General features: G+C 37.8%; 2 protein-coding genes across 2 annotated transcripts; one reads left to right on the top strand and one right to left on the bottom strand.

Moving 5' to 3' along the window:
• Nucleotides 1-5: 5 nt before the first annotated feature.
• On the top strand, nt 6-9,464 carry cand2 (cullin-associated and neddylation-dissociated 2 (putative)). The gene is made up of 15 exons (XM_067395907.1): nt 6-327; nt 2,477-2,620; nt 2,698-2,852; nt 2,927-3,050; nt 3,129-3,385; nt 3,579-3,684; nt 3,821-3,966; nt 4,172-4,458; nt 4,533-4,674; nt 5,174-6,676; nt 6,840-6,935; nt 7,075-7,244; nt 7,400-7,564; nt 7,717-7,824; nt 9,163-9,464. Exons 1-15 carry the CDS (start codon nt 152-154, stop codon nt 9,385-9,387), a joined length of 3,804 nt encoding a protein of 1,267 aa, XP_067252008.1. The 5' UTR covers nt 6-151; the 3' UTR covers nt 9,388-9,464.
• Nucleotides 9,465-10,225: 761 nt separating this feature from the next.
• Nucleotides 10,226-12,758, bottom strand: rpl32 (ribosomal protein L32). Its single transcript, XM_067398527.1, has 4 exons — nt 12,703-12,758; nt 11,973-12,073; nt 10,828-11,009; nt 10,226-10,404 (listed from the first exon to the last, which is right to left on the bottom strand). Exons 2-4 carry the CDS (start codon nt 12,066-12,068, stop codon nt 10,275-10,277), a joined length of 408 nt encoding a protein of 135 aa, XP_067254628.1. The 5' UTR covers nt 12,069-12,073; nt 12,703-12,758; the 3' UTR covers nt 10,226-10,274.
• Between the last annotated feature and the right edge of the window lie 5,982 nt (nt 12,759-18,740).

The raw sequence follows: 18,740 nt of genomic DNA on the forward strand, positions 1-18,740 counted from the left end.
CGTTGCTAAAGTCTCCGGGTGGAACAAAAAAAAAGGTTCCGCTCTATTCTTCCGTTCCTGTCCTGCAGTTCACATTGATTGCAGCAGAAGGCGACAAAGCGAGTTAAATTAATATCACCCGTCTCTATTTATAACTGTCCGAAAGTGTCATATGTCCCAGTCTGTCCAGTGTCCAGCCAGGCGCTATGATCTTCATCAAGCTCAACTTTCTGTATTAATTTTTACTTCGCCGTTCAGTGCAGTACTTTATAAAGTCAAGATGTCGAATGTCACCTTTTACATTTCCAATCTATTGGAAAAAATGACATCAACTGACAAAGACTTTCGGTAAGACAGTGTGTGTTATAGACGCATGTTTTAGACTCATGATTAATGTTTACAAAAATAGACCAATGACAAAGCAAAGCAACAGCCTGCCGTTTTCATGTCGCTTAAATAATCATTTTCAGATTTATATTAACACTTTAACACTTTAAGAAAAGTAAACTGAAATAAACATTGATTGGCTACTTTGTAAATGAAAACTGTTGTGGACAAACTTGTTTGCGTGACATTTTAAATTAGGCCTAGACTATATGTAGACTATTATATTTTATTTGTATTTTGGTGACTTAATGGAAATGTTCCCAAATTACGGAAGCCCATTTCCAGCATATCTTAATGACAAAAAGTCTAAATTATGACGTACTAAGTCATATTAAGTTGAAATTATGACATAAAAAGTCTAAATTATGACATACTAAGTCATTCTTATGATACTAAATTGAAATTATGACATAAAAAAATCTAAATTATGACATACTAAGTCATTCTTATGACTTTGATATTATGAAATAAGTTGAAATAATGACATACTAAATAATAATATGGAATAAAAAGTCCAAATTTAAACATTTTTACCCATAACTATGACTGAGTCATAATTATGAGATGAAAAATCAAAATGATGACATAAAAGAATCAGAATCAGAAAGAGCTTTATTGCCAAGTATGTTTGCACACGAAAGGAATTTGTTTTGCTGAAAGAAGAAGCTTCCAGTACACAGAGACAACAATAGTACACAGATAGTAAAATAAACAATAAAGATATTTGAATAAGATACACATATGTACATACCCTGTAATACATAAACAAAAATAGACAAATTTGTATGTACAGGTGTGCTGTATACAGCAGAGTATCATTTTACAGGGAATGGAAGAAAAGAGTTTGGTTATAAGTGGTATTGCTAGACAGTTATGGAAGTGCAGAAGACAGACTCAGTGACTGCAGAGTCAAACTGCTTCAGCAGCTCCCGTGGCAGGTTAAACTTCTTCAGCTGACGGAGGAAGTACCGCTGGGCCTTTTTTGCAATAGAGCAAATATGATTATCCTACATCAAGTCTTGAGAGATGGTGGTGCCCAGGAACCTGAACGACTCTGAATGACACTGCTGCCACAGCGCTGTTCATGATGGTGAGTGGGGAGAGAGCGGTGGGCTCTCCTGAAGTCCACAATCATCTCTGCTGTTTTGAGCTTGTTAAGCTCCAGGGTGCTATGACTGCACCAGACAGCCAGCTGCTCAACCTCTTGTCTGTATGCAGACTCATCACCGTTGTGGATAAGGCAGTTGACTGTGGGGTCATCTGCAAACTTGAGGAGCTTGACAGTGCAGTCGTTGGTGTGCAGGGAGAAGAGCAGTGGGGAGAGCACACATCCCTGCGGGGAGATTGTGCAGGTGTTTGATGTAAATTTCCCCATTTTCACTAGCTGTTGCCTGTCTGTCAGGAAGCTGTTGATCCACTGACAGATAAAGCTAGGAACAGAGAGCTGGGTTAACTTACTCTGGAGGAGTGCTGGGATGATGGTGTTGAAGGCTGAGCTGAAGTCCACAAACAGGCTCCTCACAGAAGTCCCATTTTGACTGCATAGTTTGCATAGATATGCAAACTGCAGGGGGTCCAGCAGGGGTCCTGTGATGTCCTTTAAGTAGGACAGCACCAGTCTTTCAGGCTTTCATTTGAAGCAGGAAGGGACTTCGCACAGCTCCAGTGATCTGTTGAAGATCTCTTGAGAAGATGGAGGCCAGCTGGAGAGCACAGGTTTTTAGACAGGCTGGTGAGACACCGTCTAGATCTGGTGCTTTCCTTGTCTTCTGTTTCCTGAAGACCCAATGCACATCCTCTTCACTGATCTGAAGTACACTGATCCGAAGACCCGAAGCACATCCTCTTCACTGAATCTAGAGAAATTATGACATAATTGCGACTTTTCATCTCATAATATTATTTACCAAAGCTTGATTTTTTTTGTGGTAGAAATGGGTCTCCATACCAAACAGTTTTGCTAATTAAGTACTACTATTTCACTAGTATTTACCATGGTAATTCCACCTGTTTTGGACATGTACCCTGCTATTTGGGCATGTTGCGATTTGAGTCATGTGGTTGTGAAGTACATCAAAACTGATGAGCACTATGGTGAAACAAATGAAAGGTTTATGGCGGCCAATGACCTGATGATGGAGCTCCAGAAGGACTCGATCAAACTGGACGAGGAGAGCGAGAGGAAAGTTGTGACCATGCTGCTCAAACTTCTGGAGGACAAAAATGGAGAAGTGCAGAATCTGGCCGTCAAATGGTATTTTCTCACTCAGATTTTCTTCCAAACATGAACAATATATGGTTTGTGATTATGACTATTTCTGGTTTGTGTAGTCTTGGTCCTCTTGTGGGAAAAGTGAAGGAGTGTCAGGTGGAGACGATGGTGGACACTCTCTGTTCCAACATGGTGTCCAACAAAGAGCAGCTGAGGGACATTTCCAGCATGGGCCTGAAGACCGTCATAGCTGAACTGCCACCTTCATCTGCTGGTATCATGGCGATATAATAGAGATTTGTGACTTTTCAGGATCTTTTTGGTAATAGTTGTTGTATTGTATTCAAGGTTTGAGCCTCACAGTCAACGTCTGTAGGAAGATCACGTCCCAGCTGATTGGAGCATTGGGAATGCAAGACGATGTGTCCATTCAGCTGGAGGCTTTGGATATTCTCTCCGACATGTTGGGCAGGTTGGTCAAAATGTCTTGTACTTGCATGAAAAGTGTTTATCAACATTCACCCAGCAGTCTGATCGTATTATTTGACAGGTTGAGCACTGCTCTGGTGAGCTTCCATCAGTCGATTCTGACCAGTCTCCTCGCCCAGCTCATGAGTCCTCGTATGGCTGTAAGGAAACGCTCTATTATAGCGCTGGGTCATCTAGTGCCAAGTTGTAGTACCACTCTGTTCACTCAGCTCACCGAACACCTCATGGGCGAGCTGTCCCGCGGACCGCCCACAGCCAATGTCCGCACTTTCATCCAGTGCTTGGCCACAGTCAGCAGACGAGGAGGACACAGAATTGGTGAGTGCTGATTTTATATTATTGCTAGAATTCTGTCCGTCAATGTTGAGGGTAGTATTACAGTGTGACCAGCAGAGGGAGCTGAAGAGACTAGCAAAGCTAAAATCAACAAGTTAAAACATACTAAAATGTCTTTTGGAGATCTTGAATATGGCATTGTTGCTGTATTAATATTGAGTCTTATGATATGAAGGTGAACACCTGGAGAAGATTGTCCCCATGGTGGTGAAGTTTTGTAACGTGGAAGATGATGAGCTACGCGAGTTCTGCTTTCAAGCTTTTGAAGCTTTTTTTAGCAGGTAAAACTACATCTATATTATTTGGTTTATAACTTAAAAATTCAACTTTTTCATCATGAAACAATGCTTTCTCTGTGTGTGTGTACTTGTATGTCAGATATTAATTCAGAAATTCTTTCCTGTGTTTTTTTGACAGATGTCCAAAGGAAATGTCCCCTCACCTCCCAACAATTATCAAATTGTGTTTGAAGTACATAACCTATGATCCCAATTACAACTATGATGCTGATGATGACCAGGATGACAGTATGGACATTGAGGAAAGAGAGGATGAAGATCAGGGTGATTAATTTTACCATCACTGTGCAATTTTAGAAGTTATAATTCCATCTTTAAGCACATCAATATTATCTTTTTTTACAAATTATTACAAATGGTACATAAAAAGTCAGGTTTCTCTAGCTATGTATGAGATTAGGCAGATGGCGGATGTAGTTCTGCCCACTCTGAGTGTGATTTTCACAGTCAACGCACTTGTAATCTATAGAGTCTGATGATGAATACAGTGATGATGAGGACATGAGCTGGAAGGTGCGGCGTTCATCTGTGAAATGTCTGGAGGCGATAATCAGCAGCCGCAGGGATCTGCTGGTGGAGCTCTATGGATCTGTAGGCCCAGTGTTGGTGTCCCGATTCAAAGAACGTGAGGAGAATGTTAAGACTGACATTTTCTCAGCCTTTGTGGCTTTGCTCAGACAGACCAGACACCCTCATGGTGCCACTCTGGACACGGAAGCTAAAGAGGAGCCAGCTGTCTCTCTCTTGAAGAAACAGGTATAGTTGTCTGCAGGTTATTGACCCAAACTCCATGGTGCATATCTCCTAATAATAGCTCTCACCTGCTTCAGGTACCGACGATAGTAAAAGCCTTACACCGACAGCTAAAGGAGAAAAGCATGAGAAGTAGGCAAGGTTGCTTCAGTCTCTTGACAGAGATGGCCAATGTCCTTCCCAGTCAACTAGGAGAGCACATACCAGTCCTCATTCCAGGTCAGATTAAAAGAATGAAATGCTATGCTAACACCCTGTTTACACTGTACGCGATCGGTGCGACACATCAAAAACGTTTAGATCCCAATATAACCACTTAAGTATTTAGGGTGACGAGTTGCAGACAGTAAACTGACGCCCCGTGCAACTTCTGGCATACTCCACAAGCTTTCACTACTTCTGACAAGAAGGACAATTAATTTGTAAAGTTTGCTTTGAAATTTCCATCATATATAGGTTGCAGCATGATAAAATGTAATGCGAAAATGGTCGCACCTGGTGTATAATGTATTATATTAGTCAATTATTGTCTTTTCTTGGCTGAGTTTAATCACTTAATCACTATAGTCTCATATAACAGAGTTGTAATAAATGAATCCCTGATACTTTAACTATCAACTTGCCTTTGGCACTTTTGCGCCCAGTTAATCTCTTTAACCAGTTTTGTAGCATATTATTTTCAGTGTATACATTCATTTCAGATTTTCTCTCTCTTTAGGTATTATTTTCTCCTTGACAGACAAGTCGACCTCTTCAAATATGAAGATTGACGCCCTTTCTTTCCTCAATGTTCTCTTGAGTAGCCACAACCCAGAGATCTTCCACCCACACATTAATGTCATCTTACCACCGGTGATCCAATGTGTCGAAGACCCATTTTATAAAATCACATCTGAGGCCCTCCAAGTCACCCAACAGATTGTCAAGCTCATGCGGCCGCTGGACAAGCCCATCACTTTTGACGCCAAGCCTTACATAAAGAACGTGTTTGCTTGCACCTCGAAGAGGTTGAAGGCAGCTGACATAGACCAAGAAGTGAAAGAAAGAGCCATTTACTGCATGGGCCACATTTTGAGTCATATGGGTGACCAGCTTGGTGCTGACCTGCAGCCCACCTTGCAGATATTTCTGGAAAGGCTTAAAAATGAAATCACCAGGCTTATTGCAGTGAAGACTTTGACTCTTGTCGCTTCCTCGCCACTTAAAATTGACCTAAGACCCATTTTAACAGAGGCGATACCAATGCTTGGATCTTTCTTGCGGAAAAACCAGCGGGCTCTTAAGCTGAACACGATAACTGCCTTGAATGTGATGGTCACAAAATATAGCGACAGCTTCAAGCCTCCAATGATAGAGTCCATACTGAGTGAGGTACCTGCTTTGATTCAAGAAAGTGATATGCATATCTCACAGTTAGCTATAACGCTGATCACGTGTATGGCCAAAGTTTGCCCGTCCTCGTTGAGCAAAATTGGGGGGACGATCTTACCTGAAGTACTTAACTTAGTCCATTCTCCATTGCTACAAGGAGGTGCTCTAAATTCAATACTTGAGTTCTTCCAGGTTCTTGTAGCAACAAAAGCCAACAACATGGGTTACAGTGACCTTCTGAAAGCCTTGAGAGGGCCTTTCTATGATTCAAAGTCGTCTGACTCCATGTCCGTGCATAAACAGTCCTACTACTCCGTGGCCAAATGTGTAGCAGCGTTGTCGACGGCCTGTCCCAAAGAAGCTTCTGCAGTGGTTACCAACCTTATCCAGGATGTAAAGAACCCCAAATCATCCGAGTCTGTGAGGATTCTCTCGTTGTTGTGTCTTGGGGAAATTGGACGGTTTATGAACTTTGAAGGCCACAAGGAGCTGAAGGGAGTCATGATGGAAGCCTTCAGTTCTCTGAACGAGGAAGTGAAGTCTGCCGCATCTTTCGCTCTGGGAAACATTTGTGTTGGAAACTTGGGGGAGTATCTGCCATTCATGCTCAAGGAGATCGGCAGCCAACCAAAGAGACAGTACTTGCTTCTGCACTCCCTCAAGGAAATGATCACTGCTCTGTCAGCCGAAAGTCTCAAGCCTCATGTGGAGAACATCTGGGCTCTGCTATTCAAGCACTGTGAATGCGCAGAGGAGGGCACTCGCAATATTGTAGCTGAATGTTTAGGGAAACTCACATTGGTCAGTCCATCTGAACTTCTACCAAGGCTAAAGAAACAGCTGTCCTCAGGTAATATGAGATGAAACATTACCTTGACTTTACTCAGTAGAAAATGGATTTGTTGCAAAGTATAGTTTTAAAATGGGGTTTAAATCAAGTGAAGTGTTTGAAATACATGAGTGGGCTGCACAAATATAAACAATAAGCAAGCAAATATTTATTGTTCTTCCAGGGTCTCCTCTTTCCCGCAGTACGGTTGTAACTGCAGTGAAGTTCACTATCGTAGACCACCCTATGCCTATAGACTCACTCCTCAAAGGATGCATTGGTAAATTGCGTATACTTTGTGCTTTTCTGTGGATAATAAATGTAAATGATATATTTTTTTTTTTTTTTTTTGGTGAATGCATGACAGATACTGTCTTAAACCCTTGAACTAATGGCCTAGTTTGTAATTCTGCTATTAGGTGACTTCCTGAAAACACTCCAGGACCCTGACCTCAATGTTCGGAGAGTGGCTTTAGTCATGTTTAATTCAGCTGCCCACAACAAACCTTCCCTGATCCGTGGACTTCTGACATCACTTCTCCCACATCTATACAATGAGACCCAGATCAGAAAAGACCTTGTTCGAGAGGTACAAATTATGAACATGAAACCTGCCATATAAAACAACGTGATGTGTGAAATATTGTAAATACTTGTACACAATCTCTGAAAAAGAAATTCAAATTCTTTTTGAAATTTAATTGTAGATCTTACCAAATTATGGCATGTTAAATCACACTTCAGGTAGAGATGGGCCCCTTCAAGCACACAGTAGATGATGGGTTGGATGTCCGTAAGGCGGCGTATGAATGCATGTACACTCTGTTGGACAGCTGCCTGGACTGTTTGGATATCTTTGAGTTTCTGAATCACGTTGAGGAAGGCCTGAAAGACCACTATGACATTAAAGTAAGTGTATTTTCGGGGAGGTAAGGATCGGATGCAATTGCATTATTATTTAACATTGTCCAATACATTACATAGGATTAAAGCAAGCATATTTTCACCATATATTCCCTTTAAGATGCTCATGTTTCTGTTTTTTTTTTTTTTTTTTTCAGATGCTGACCTTCATTATGCTCGCCAGAGTTTCTAAACTGTGTCCAGCTGCTGTGGTACAAAGACTGGACAGATTAGTGGAACCACTGAAAGCTACTTGCTCTACAAAGGTAAGACTTAATATGTCAGCGGTTACGGAATATGTTTTATTATGTCTTGAAAGCACATACTTTGTTTCTCCTGCTATCTCTCATTCAAACGCACACACACTTGCACAGAAAGTCACAGTTTGTAATATTTGCATTGTTTTATTTTTGTTATATGGTTTATTATTTTTGTTCCATTACATTTCACATTTAAGGTAATATAATGGTAATATAATCTGGCTACTTTTTGATTATTTTTAGATTACTTTTGACTTAACTCATTCATCACATTGATTTGAATAGGATAATCTTGTGCCATATTGATATAAAAATACAAAGAGGAACATAATATGTTACTTTCTTTCTCATCAACAACACAAAGTGCATTAAAGTTGCAGTAAGTGATTTCTGAGAAACGCTGTTGAAAGTGGATCAGACCGAGCACCAAAACACACTCGTAGCAATTGTTCCTTTTTTATATTACATTATGTCAGGGCTTCCCAGACTGATATAACTGCAGGGGATCATGAGCTTAATAAAAAGCTATTAATTAAATCATAAAAATATTTAAAATTAAAATTTTAAAATAAAAACAATCCAAACTTTTTTTACCTGCATGTCATGTGACCATGTCCAGAGGACCATAAACTATTTATTTTTATTGACTTAATTTTATTATTGACCTAACATTTAAACTTAAAATCTAAAGGCTTATTTCAAGTAAATATATAAGGCCAAAAAATGTTCAGCTGTTTGAAAGACAAAAATTAATAATTTGTTACATTTACAGTATATATCACTTTTCTCTGACCTCAAAGCACTTTACACAGAAGGGGGAAAGCCTTCCAAAGACAGTAATACGTGGTTAAATGACTCACTGAATGATAATTCAAATAATAATTAATGTGTTCCCCAGGGAGTTGATTAGATATGCAATATTGAGAAAACACTTTTGAAAACTGAAATGATTTCTGTACATCCAGTGATGAAATTCTGTGGGTCTGTTTTCAGTGATAGTCACATGACTAGTGGCTGGTCTGTGTGTGCAATTCCACAAACCTGGAAGACCTTCTGAACATATACAAGCAGTAGACTTTTATAGAAAGGAAAATTTAAAAGATATAAAGGAAGTAGTAGGGCGAATCATTGAATTAATTATTGCCATTGTGAGAACATGTAATCATGCAAAATAAAACTGTACTCTGATGAGTATTTTAAAATGTACTATCCAGTAACAAGTACTTCATTTTCAGAATTATGTAATCCAGGGTACATGTAATCAGTTATTACCCAGCACTGCTTCTCAGTAAACAATTATCTATTTTTTAATGTAGATATTTTTATTTTGTATCTTTCTTTAAGGTAAAAGCTGGTTCAGTGAAGCAAGAGTTTGAGAAACAGGAAGAGCTGAGGCGCTCTGCCATGCGTGCTGTCGCTGCCCTGCTGTCCATCAGCGAGGTGGAAAAGAGCCCTGCAATGGCAGACTTTGCCAACCAAATCAGAAGCAATGCAGAGATGGCCACCATCTTTGAGAGCCTTCAAGGAGACCCCTTAACAGGGGCTGTGGAATCGATGGACACTAGTTAGGACACGGATCTGTGTTATCGTTTATGGTTACAGAACCTGCAATGGACTAGTTTTGTTGTGAAAATAAACACTTTTAAAGCTTGAAGCTTATTTTCTACAGAATCCATATCCATCCTAAATAGAATTCAAAATTAGAATTTGCACATTCCTAAATCATAGTATGTTGAAATGAGCATTCCAAAGATATCCAGATGTCTACTCTTTCTGGTTAGAAAGTGCAGACCCGTGCACACTAATGGCTGATATTACACATTGGACGAAGATTTGATTTTAGCTACAAACACAAAAAGCTAAGGAAAAAAAAAAACACTAAAAATATGGCAGATGTGTGAGCCCAACAGTTAAATAGAGGTTTGAGCGATTAACCAGTATCTAACCTGCAGAAAAGATATTTATTCAATGTTATAAACAGATATTCCATCTGCAACAGGTGAACTTTTATAATGATGTTTGGTCATTAACTTTTAAATGCATCATTATGCAAACACATGAGAGTCTCCGCATGAAAGACCCACGACAGGCAGATCAACATACTGCTACATTTCTCCCCTAAACGGTAGGAAATTTAATTGAATGGAGTATTTTAACTGACAAGATGATTGACTGCAGTTTAAACAGCGACAGGATGCATGTAACAGAAGCAGTGCGGTCTGTTAAAGATGCAATTGTGACAAGTAGTGTATGTCCCAAAGCTTAAATACCCCTCTGCTACACACTCAAAAGTATGTACTTTTTCCTTCACAAAAACAGTAAATACTTTTAAAGCATAGTATAAAGTAGGTAAACTGGGATGCAGCACATCTTCTAAACAAAAAGAAATGAGACGGAACACACAAGGTGTGGTTTTATATTTTTCACTTTATTGAAAAGACAACAAGATAACCAGATTATTCGTTCTCCTCGCTGCGGAGTCTGGCGTTGGGGTTTGTGACCTTAATGGCCAACTGTGCGGCCCTCTCCACAATCAGCTTCCTGTTCTTTGAGGATACATTGTGGGCAATTTCAGCACAATGAGTCCTACAGAGAAAGAAAAAAACATTAAGGTTATCATAAATTCCCATTTTAAAAACAATGAGAATGCAACATTTCCGCCCCCAACAGAAAAAGACACATTCAAGTTACACTTGTACACAAACTTCGAAGAGGCACAAATACAAGCGCTAGTCACTTGTTGCAGATTATCTTCCACCTGCTAGCTATGGCAAGAGCTAGAGGTAGAATGGGTATTTCCTCCGCCATGCTATTTCTCTGAATTCAACACCTGGGATGAATATGGACAATTCAGCAGGTATGATCACAGAGAGACAGTTCTAGCCTAAGCTTTTTAAACAAATTAAAACTACGTTACTTATCAGACCAAAGAAGGATTTACACATGATAAATCTAAGCAAATTTACATTGTGTATAAAAGTGGCAATCTAAAAATATTTTTGCTCTTACTTGTTGCTCATCATGAGGACTTCAAGTTCCTTGACATTGTGGACCAGGAACTTCTTGAATCCAGAGGGCAGCATGTGTTTGGTCTTCTTGTTACTTCCATAACCGATGTTGGGCATCAACATCTGACCCTTGAAGCGTCTGCGCACTCTGTTGTCAATACCTCTGGGCTTCCTCCAGTTTTTCTACAGAGAGTTTATATATATTAATTCATGAATGTTATAGAATGTTATCAGGCTACTAAAAGGGTTACTTCACCCAAAAATGAAAATTCTGTCATTAATTACCCTCATGTCGTTTCAAACCCACAAGACTTGTGTTCATCTTCGGAACACAAATTAAATCTGAGAGCTTTCTGTCCCTCTGTAGACAGCTGCGCAACTGACACTTCAAAAAATTCACAATGAGATCACAAAACTAATCCATATGAATGGAGCAATTTAGTCCAAATTTTCCAAAGAGACTTGATTGCTTTATATGATGAACATTTAATTTAGGCTTTTATTCACACACACATCAGTTGTGGTAAATGGAAGCTCAAGCATGTTTGCTTGAGTGCGAGAACCAATGAGGTTCATTCTCGTGTAATGCTGCAAGGTTGAGCTTCTCCAAGCAGGTCCGTTGAGCTTTTGTTTATGTTTGCTGATCAATGTTTGTGAATATAAACTTAAATTGAGTATTTTCATCATATAAAGCGATAGTCTCTCTTCAAAACATTTGGACTAAACCGCTCAAGTCATATTGATTAGTTTTACAATATCTTCATGAACTTTGAAGCCTCAAATTGTCAGCTGCAAGCTGTCAACGGAGAGATAGAAATCTCTCAGATTTCATCAAAAAGACCTTTGTATTCTGAAGATGAATAAAAATTTTACAGGTTTGGAAAAACATGAGGGTGAGTAATGACAGAAACTTCATTTTTGGATGAACTAACCCTTCAAGTTCATCTTGAAAGAGTTTTGGACAGCTATTGCATTTGAAAAACATTTTCTGCATAAAAGCTCATGCTCAAAAATGAGATCTTGCTGCAAGTGTCCAGCAATTATGCAATACAACTTTCATAGATATATACTGCATTCTAAAAAAGTTGATCAAATACTGTAGTGCTTAAAGTAGCAATGAAACAGCGGTAGCGACAGATTGCCTACCCTGATCTTGACATAGCGGTCCGACTGATGTCTGATGAACTTCTTGGTCCTTTTCTTGACAATATTAGGTTTGGTGAGGGGTCTGAGGGCTGCCATGATGCCTACGTAATGTACAAGCAAAAATTAATTAGACAATGAGTTTCAAAGCACAGAGAATACAATACAAAAATACACTTGAAAAACTTAAATCATTCGTGATGAAAAATGACTATGGCAATCTATGTTGACATGTACACTAGCAATGTTATTAAACTGTCTTTTGTCTGTCAACAAAAAATAAGTAAATTAGAGCACGCTATAAAATACAAGTTTAACAAAAATTATCGTTTAAAACTATGGCAGATATCTAAACTATACCCTAAACGGCGACCACGATACAACATGCACAACACATTGAACTAGCACAAGTACTAAACATAACATAATGCTGTATTAAGCACGAGAGTCTAAGTCGTCCATTTTTAAATATAAGGGACTCTGTTGTAATGTTAAAGCGAGCAGAGCACATTCATTATGTTTTGCGACTTCAGTGTTTCATACAGATCACACCAATGGCCGCCATGTACAGACCCCGTGTGATAATTCATATAAATATCGGGTATTCCATCGCTACATGAGCTGCAATATCAGCCCATTTAAGTTCAGTGAAAACTAATACAACACCATCGACTGCCAAATGTTTATTTTCTTCAGAATGTAAAAGGATGAATTTAGATTTGAATCCGCTCACCGTTTGGCCTGCCTCTACCGAAGACAGTCCTGAAGAAGAGGAGGAAGTGACGCAGTGACGGCCTGGAAATAATATCAGGCAGCGGAAGTCACTCCTGCTCTGAAATGTGGCCGTGCACAACAACATTAGCTGGTGTGTTGTCAAACTTTTGCATGGAAAAAGTTTAGATGTAAGGTTCTAGGTATATATAAGTAATACAGCAGGGGGGAATTTGTTTCAAATTATTTCATAGTTTTTACCAAATAAAAAGAATGTCAATCTTTTTGTTTAAAAAAAAAAGGATATAGACAAACTGCACTCCCTTAAATCTTTTTAATATTTTTATTATTACCCTCCCTATTTTTTTCTTTCTGTTTTTTATTCATTTTGTTTTATTATTTTTTTTTTTTACAATTGGTGCTTTTTATTCCTAGTTATCTGTACTATAGACACTGTTAAGTGTATTAATGCCCTCCACAGGTCAAAGTTTGAATTAATTGTTATATACTATTGAACTAGCATATTGCGTATAAAAATTAGTTCAAACTTTAACCTGTGGAGGGCAGTAATACGCTTAACAATGTCTACACTGCTGGAATTCTAATAGAGAAGAAGAAAAGAGCTAGTTCAAGACTAGCATTTCTGTTTAAAATGAATTACATTTTAATTTTTTTTTAGAAAATGAGTGATGGTTCCTCTAGATAAGACCATTATTTCTCGTCTGAGATCGTGTAGAACAATTTGAAGCTACACTAATCAGGGTATCTTCCGTTCATTCATGTTTTGATTTGATATTGAAATCAGAAAAATGAGAAAACCACACTTTTTTTCGTTTTTCATTTTCAAAATGAAAACGAAAAAACAAAAAATTGGCTTGATTTTTCTTTTTTCGTTCTGGGGTTGGAAACAAATAGGCAGTTTGAATATTCGATCTCTACATGTGGGCGGGAATGAAACGCCTCTTTCCGCTGATTGGTCAACTAGACGTCAAACCATGTCGTCGTCAGTTGTTCATCGGTTCAGCTCAACAGAATAAAAGTCCCTCGTTCTACAGCTGTACTGATTCTTAACGCGTTTATTCTACATTTTATCTCTTTCTCATCAAATAGCCAGACTAGTGAATGTTGACACAAATCGTTCTGATGCAGAGTCAGGGCTTTATTCTGTGTAGACATTAATTCATCACGTGAAATATTAGTTTATCTCATAAATATTAATTTACTTTGCAGCTGCACACAACTACCCCCAGCCTACAACTTTGATACATTGAGTGTAGAAATGTCTTTTGTTTTAGACAACATGGGATGGAACTGTAATGATAGATAGGCTATGAATATATAATATATATATATATATATATATATATATATATATATATATATATATATATATATATATATATATATATATATATATATTTGTGTGTATTTTACAGTCACAGCACATCTATTATGCCTATTCTATTTTGAGTTTTTTTCATAGAGAAGTGTAGGACATGTCAAATGTCAAATATTAAGTTATCATTCTGTTTCATAATATATGTGCAACATGCTATTTTTTTCCTTTTCTTAAAGCTATAACTTTTGTTTAAGGCAATATTCTGAGTTTATTTCATTAATATTGAGTATTAATGAATGTCACACAAACCGGTGTTTTAATTTCTCTGCCGACTAAACTTCCAATGCAGATCAGAACCGTTGTCTGACTGACTCGTAGCGCACAGAACAGTGTTTCATTCCTGAATGAATCAGAGTCTTTGAACAAATCAGTTGACCGAGTGATTCAATGGCCCAAAAGATTATAGAGCTCCAATCATAGGCTCCAATTGATATATTCTTGAATGAATCAGGGTTTTGAACGAATCGCTTAAATAAATGAATCATTAACACAAAGACTTGCTGACACCTACTGGCGACATTAATTTCATAATCCAATTATCATTTCATTTTGTCATTTAAAATTTTCTCTATTCAAAATGATGTGTAAAACATTAATATCATTACATTATGCAGTTGTAATTCGTACACATATACTGCCCTCTCTGAGCAATCTAACAACTCATAAATCTAAAAGCAACTTCAGGTGCTGCTTCTTTGACACCTCTGCAGGCCTTTGTTTGATACTGATTTAATTGGTAACAACCTATAGCATCATATTATTGTAATTTAAATGACAACATTTAAGAACTTAACATTAAAGAAAGCATACATATCTAATAAGATTAGGAAAAAAATCCTAAAATCCCCTGTAAATCAATTAATCAATTTAATCAATTACAGTTAATTTCTGACACAGACAGATGACAATAAATAGGCTATAAAATACTCTTTATCTCATTATTGTTAGTGTTATTTCAGGGTTTTGATATATAGCCTAATATTGATAAAGTATAATTGATATCTCCTTAAGAGAGCACTATTATGGTTATTTTTAACACTGTTTTATCATTTTTCCCTTTATTTATTTATTTTACTTTTTTTTTAAATGTGTGAAAGCCTATTTCAAATGGGCATAAACGAGTTCACCTCCATCATCAAATCATCCAATTCGCATTTTAAGTCCATCTCTCTATAGCACCGCTTTGATGAACTAATAACATGTAATATATTTTCATATCTGTCATATTTCAAATTCATCCTAGATCCCAAAACTCAGGGTGTTGTCTACAACAAAAGTTATGACTGCTGCATATTTACATCGGCTACTGATTTGCACTTTTTAATTCAATGTGTGCCTATACATTCGCTGCCCAGTGCGTCGAGCAGCTTCGCTAGATTTTTATAGTTGGTCACTTCAATAAAACAGGCATTGTGCCAACATTGTAGAATGGACGTAATTGTGTGCAGCTGCAAAGTAAATAAATATTTCATGAGAAAGAGATAAAATGTAGAATAAACGCGTTAAGAATTCGTACAGCTGTAGAGCGAGGGACTTTTATTCTGTTGAGCTGAACCGATGACGACACGGTTTGACGTCTGGTTGACCAATCAGCGGAAAGAGGCGTTTCATTCCCACCCACATGTAGAGATCGAATTTTCAAACTGCTTATTTGTTTCCAACCCCAGAACGAAAAAAGAAAAAACGAAAAGGTGTGGTTTTCTCATTTTTCTGATTTCAATATCAAATCAAAACATGAATGAACGGAAGATACCCTGATTCTACACTGAAACTAATCTTCAACGGTTTGGTGCCCATTGAAGTCCACTATATGGAAAAAAAATCCTGGAATGTTTTCATCAAAAACTTTAATTTCTTTTCGACTGAAGAAAGAAAGACATGGACATCTTGGATGACATGGGGGTGAGTAAATTATCAGGAACATTTTATTTAAAAGTTGACTAATCCTTTAAGTATGTACATTTGAATTTGTGTTTTATTCATGGACATTTTTAGTGATACTTCGGCAATTAAAAAAACTCTTTTTAACTGCTTTTTAAAAATTATTTTACCAAACCAATCTTATGAAAAAAAAAAAAAAAAAAAAAAAAAACATATGAAATCATACTGCATCTGAAAGCTAGGAAGCTGACTTGTTGCCTCTCTGCCCTATCAAGCAATGACTTTGCAGCCAGCGTTGCAGGCAGAATACCTGACCTACTCGCTCGACTTTACTGTAGTAAACATTGCACAATGGCAAGTGGAAATACTGGTTTAATTTAGCCATATATGTTTGAACCAGAAACAGGCTCATCTACAAGTCGATGTATCAGAATGGTAATGCGTTTTACGTATCTCTCTCTACACATAGCGGTAATTCATATGATTAGCCTTTTGCTTGACTACATTATTAAACAGCTAATAATGTGTTGCTAATGTTACACAAACCATGTTCCTGTTTGCCAGTCAACCTTCAAAAAATCAGCATCCTAAGAAATGCTTGGAACAACTTTGAACGTCAGTGGAGAAAGGCTTATAGTTCATCATAACATCAATCATAATTCACCCAAGTATTGCTAAATGAAGGCTACCCAATTTTTCATATCAACGGGAAGATATTCCAGGATAACCTGGCTTCTCTTGAGACTCCCCTACTTTGCAAGATTGTTAATGATATGCTAAAGCCTGCACGCATATTGATGTGATTGGTTACAAGGTAGTTTGTGACGTAAGAAACACAGATTTGAAACTGAGACTGTTTTTTTTTTTTTTTTCACTGCAGGAGAAAATATTTAGCAATGGTATGGACTTATTCATTTGTGCATGGTTTGTCTTTAAGCATATTAAAAACACCACATAGACATAAACAACATAACTGTCACAGAATGGAATGCACAGAATTGTGGGATATCAAAGGCAGCGAAGGAGTCATCTGCTGCCTTCAAAAATTGATCAGGTGAAGGTATCTTACAATCATTGGTTTCAGGCGTGCCTTGTTTCCTTTCTCTGAAGAGGAAGCATTTTTCAGCTTTCGGATGCTATCATTGTGATTTGTATGGGAAAGCAAGATTTTTAGAGAGAAAAAAAAAGTAAGCATGAAGGTCCACCCCTAAAGTAACCGTCAGTGGAACATAAGCAGATCGTATGAAAATGTATAAATGAGATTGTACAAATACAGATGACGTGTTTTTGTAGGCAAAACCCGAAAGTGAGTTAGCATTTTAGGACTTCCGGTTTCATCGCCCCAAAGTCTATGGGTTTTTTGAATGGTTTTTTTGCTAAATCGCCTGAAATAAGGTCTGTGGTTAACAAAGCCTCTAAATATTTTCACATTTTGATCTATGACATAAAACACACCAGTCATATCCCGCTTGTGTTTTTTTTTTTAAACCTTTATTGTCTCTTAAAAACGGCGGTTGCTAAAAGGGACTACTTCCTTAGGCGGGGACTTTAGACGTCATCATGAGAAACAGGACATTTGGACAGCATTTCTCATGAAAAAGTGGATAGGTATTTATAAGCATTTTGCGATTTTCCAAAAGCCTCTGGGAAAAATGTATAGGCTTTCGATCGAGGGAACCTGTGCGCCGCTAACTTCGGGGTTGGCCTACAAAAACACGTCATCTCTGAGGTACTCTATTAGCCAACAATTTGCTAAAAAGTAAGATGGACCAATCACAATTAGTTTGACTAGTTGATAAAAAAAAATGCACTAAGATTTGAATTTGATTCACAGGATGGATTAGGGTTCTGAATACTTTAGAGCTCCTTGCTTTGAGCAATCATGTCTCTTAAAGGAAAGCAAACATTTGCCCCATGAGCTAACATTCACCACATCATCAACGTGTCATGTTCACAATTGCTCTGGAAATTCTCTGGAGTCGCGCCCTAACATATTACATTTATTTTTGTATACAATATCAAGGCCCATTCAAACCAAAAACAGTAACTAGATAACTATAATGCTAGGCTATATAGCATCAACACGATTGAACGATAAACATGCTGCAGTTTTGTTGTTTGCCATTTTAACTGCTCAAGATTGAAGGCACTGCGCAGACCGATCGGTGTATGACATCAAAATACCGCGAGAGTGATTAGAGAGCAGATGGCTCTGTATGCCTGCGAATCGCTCTTGCGATACTTGAGGTCATACACCGATCGGCCTGCGCAGTGCCTCTTCAAGTCAAACAAGCCTATGGCAATATGTGGGCAGTTCAAATGAACATTCGAGTTGAACCAATTGCATCGTTGGCATGTTCTGTGTTGAGTGCTCAGGCTGTAAGTGTGCATTGCAGACTACTGGATGCTACAAACTGTAAAGGGCCGTTCATATCAAGGACAATAACTAACAATAACCATCTGCAGGTGGTACAGAGGCCATGTGGTACAAAGTCGTATCTCTCTGAAAATTACAAGTTCTACATATATTTAGTATTTCATTGCTTAGTAGCCCACCAGTTGATTACATTTGTGACTAAAAAAATAGTAATTTTAAGTAAATAGGCACAATAGAAGCCTAATTAAAATTAATATTTGTTGTTGAATTGGTTTATTCTCTACAGAAAATTAGAGTGCTGTGCTGTCATAAAAATAATGCTGAACCTGAATGACACTTATGTTATATTTTCTATAGGGAGACTTCCTCATTCAAATAGGCTAACCTGAAGATATCTAATACA

This window comes from Chanodichthys erythropterus, chromosome 10 (genome assembly GCF_024489055.1).
Source record: "Chanodichthys erythropterus isolate Z2021 chromosome 10, ASM2448905v1, whole genome shotgun sequence".
NCBI lineage: Eukaryota > Metazoa > Chordata > Actinopteri > Cypriniformes > Xenocyprididae > Chanodichthys > Chanodichthys erythropterus.

What these genes read in the sequence shown, in the direction of transcription:
- cand2 (XM_067395907.1), top strand. Translation starts at nt 152, where the DNA reads ATGTCCCAGTCTGTCCAGTGTCCAGCCAGGCGCTATGATCTTCATCAA. An exon ending in TCAACTGACAAAGACTTTCG is followed by an intron (nt 328 to 2,476) that starts GTAAGACAGTGT and finishes AACAAATGAAAG; the next exon opens with GTTTATGGCGGCCAATGACC. An exon ending in ACTGCCACCTTCATCTGCTG is followed by an intron (nt 2,853 to 2,926) that starts GTATCATGGCGA and finishes ATTGTATTCAAG; the next exon opens with GTTTGAGCCTCACAGTCAAC.
- rpl32 (XM_067398527.1), bottom strand. Translation starts at nt 12,068, where the DNA reads ATGGCAGCCCTCAGACCCCTCACCAAACCTAATATTGTCAAGAAAAGG. An exon ending in ACCGCTATGTCAAGATCAGG is followed by an intron (nt 11,010 to 11,972) that starts GTAGGCAATCTG and finishes AACTCTCTGTAG; the next exon opens with AAAAACTGGAGGAAGCCCAG. An exon ending in GTCCTCATGATGAGCAACAA is followed by an intron (nt 10,405 to 10,827) that starts GTAAGAGCAAAA and finishes CTTTCTCTGTAG; the next exon opens with GACTCATTGTGCTGAAATTG.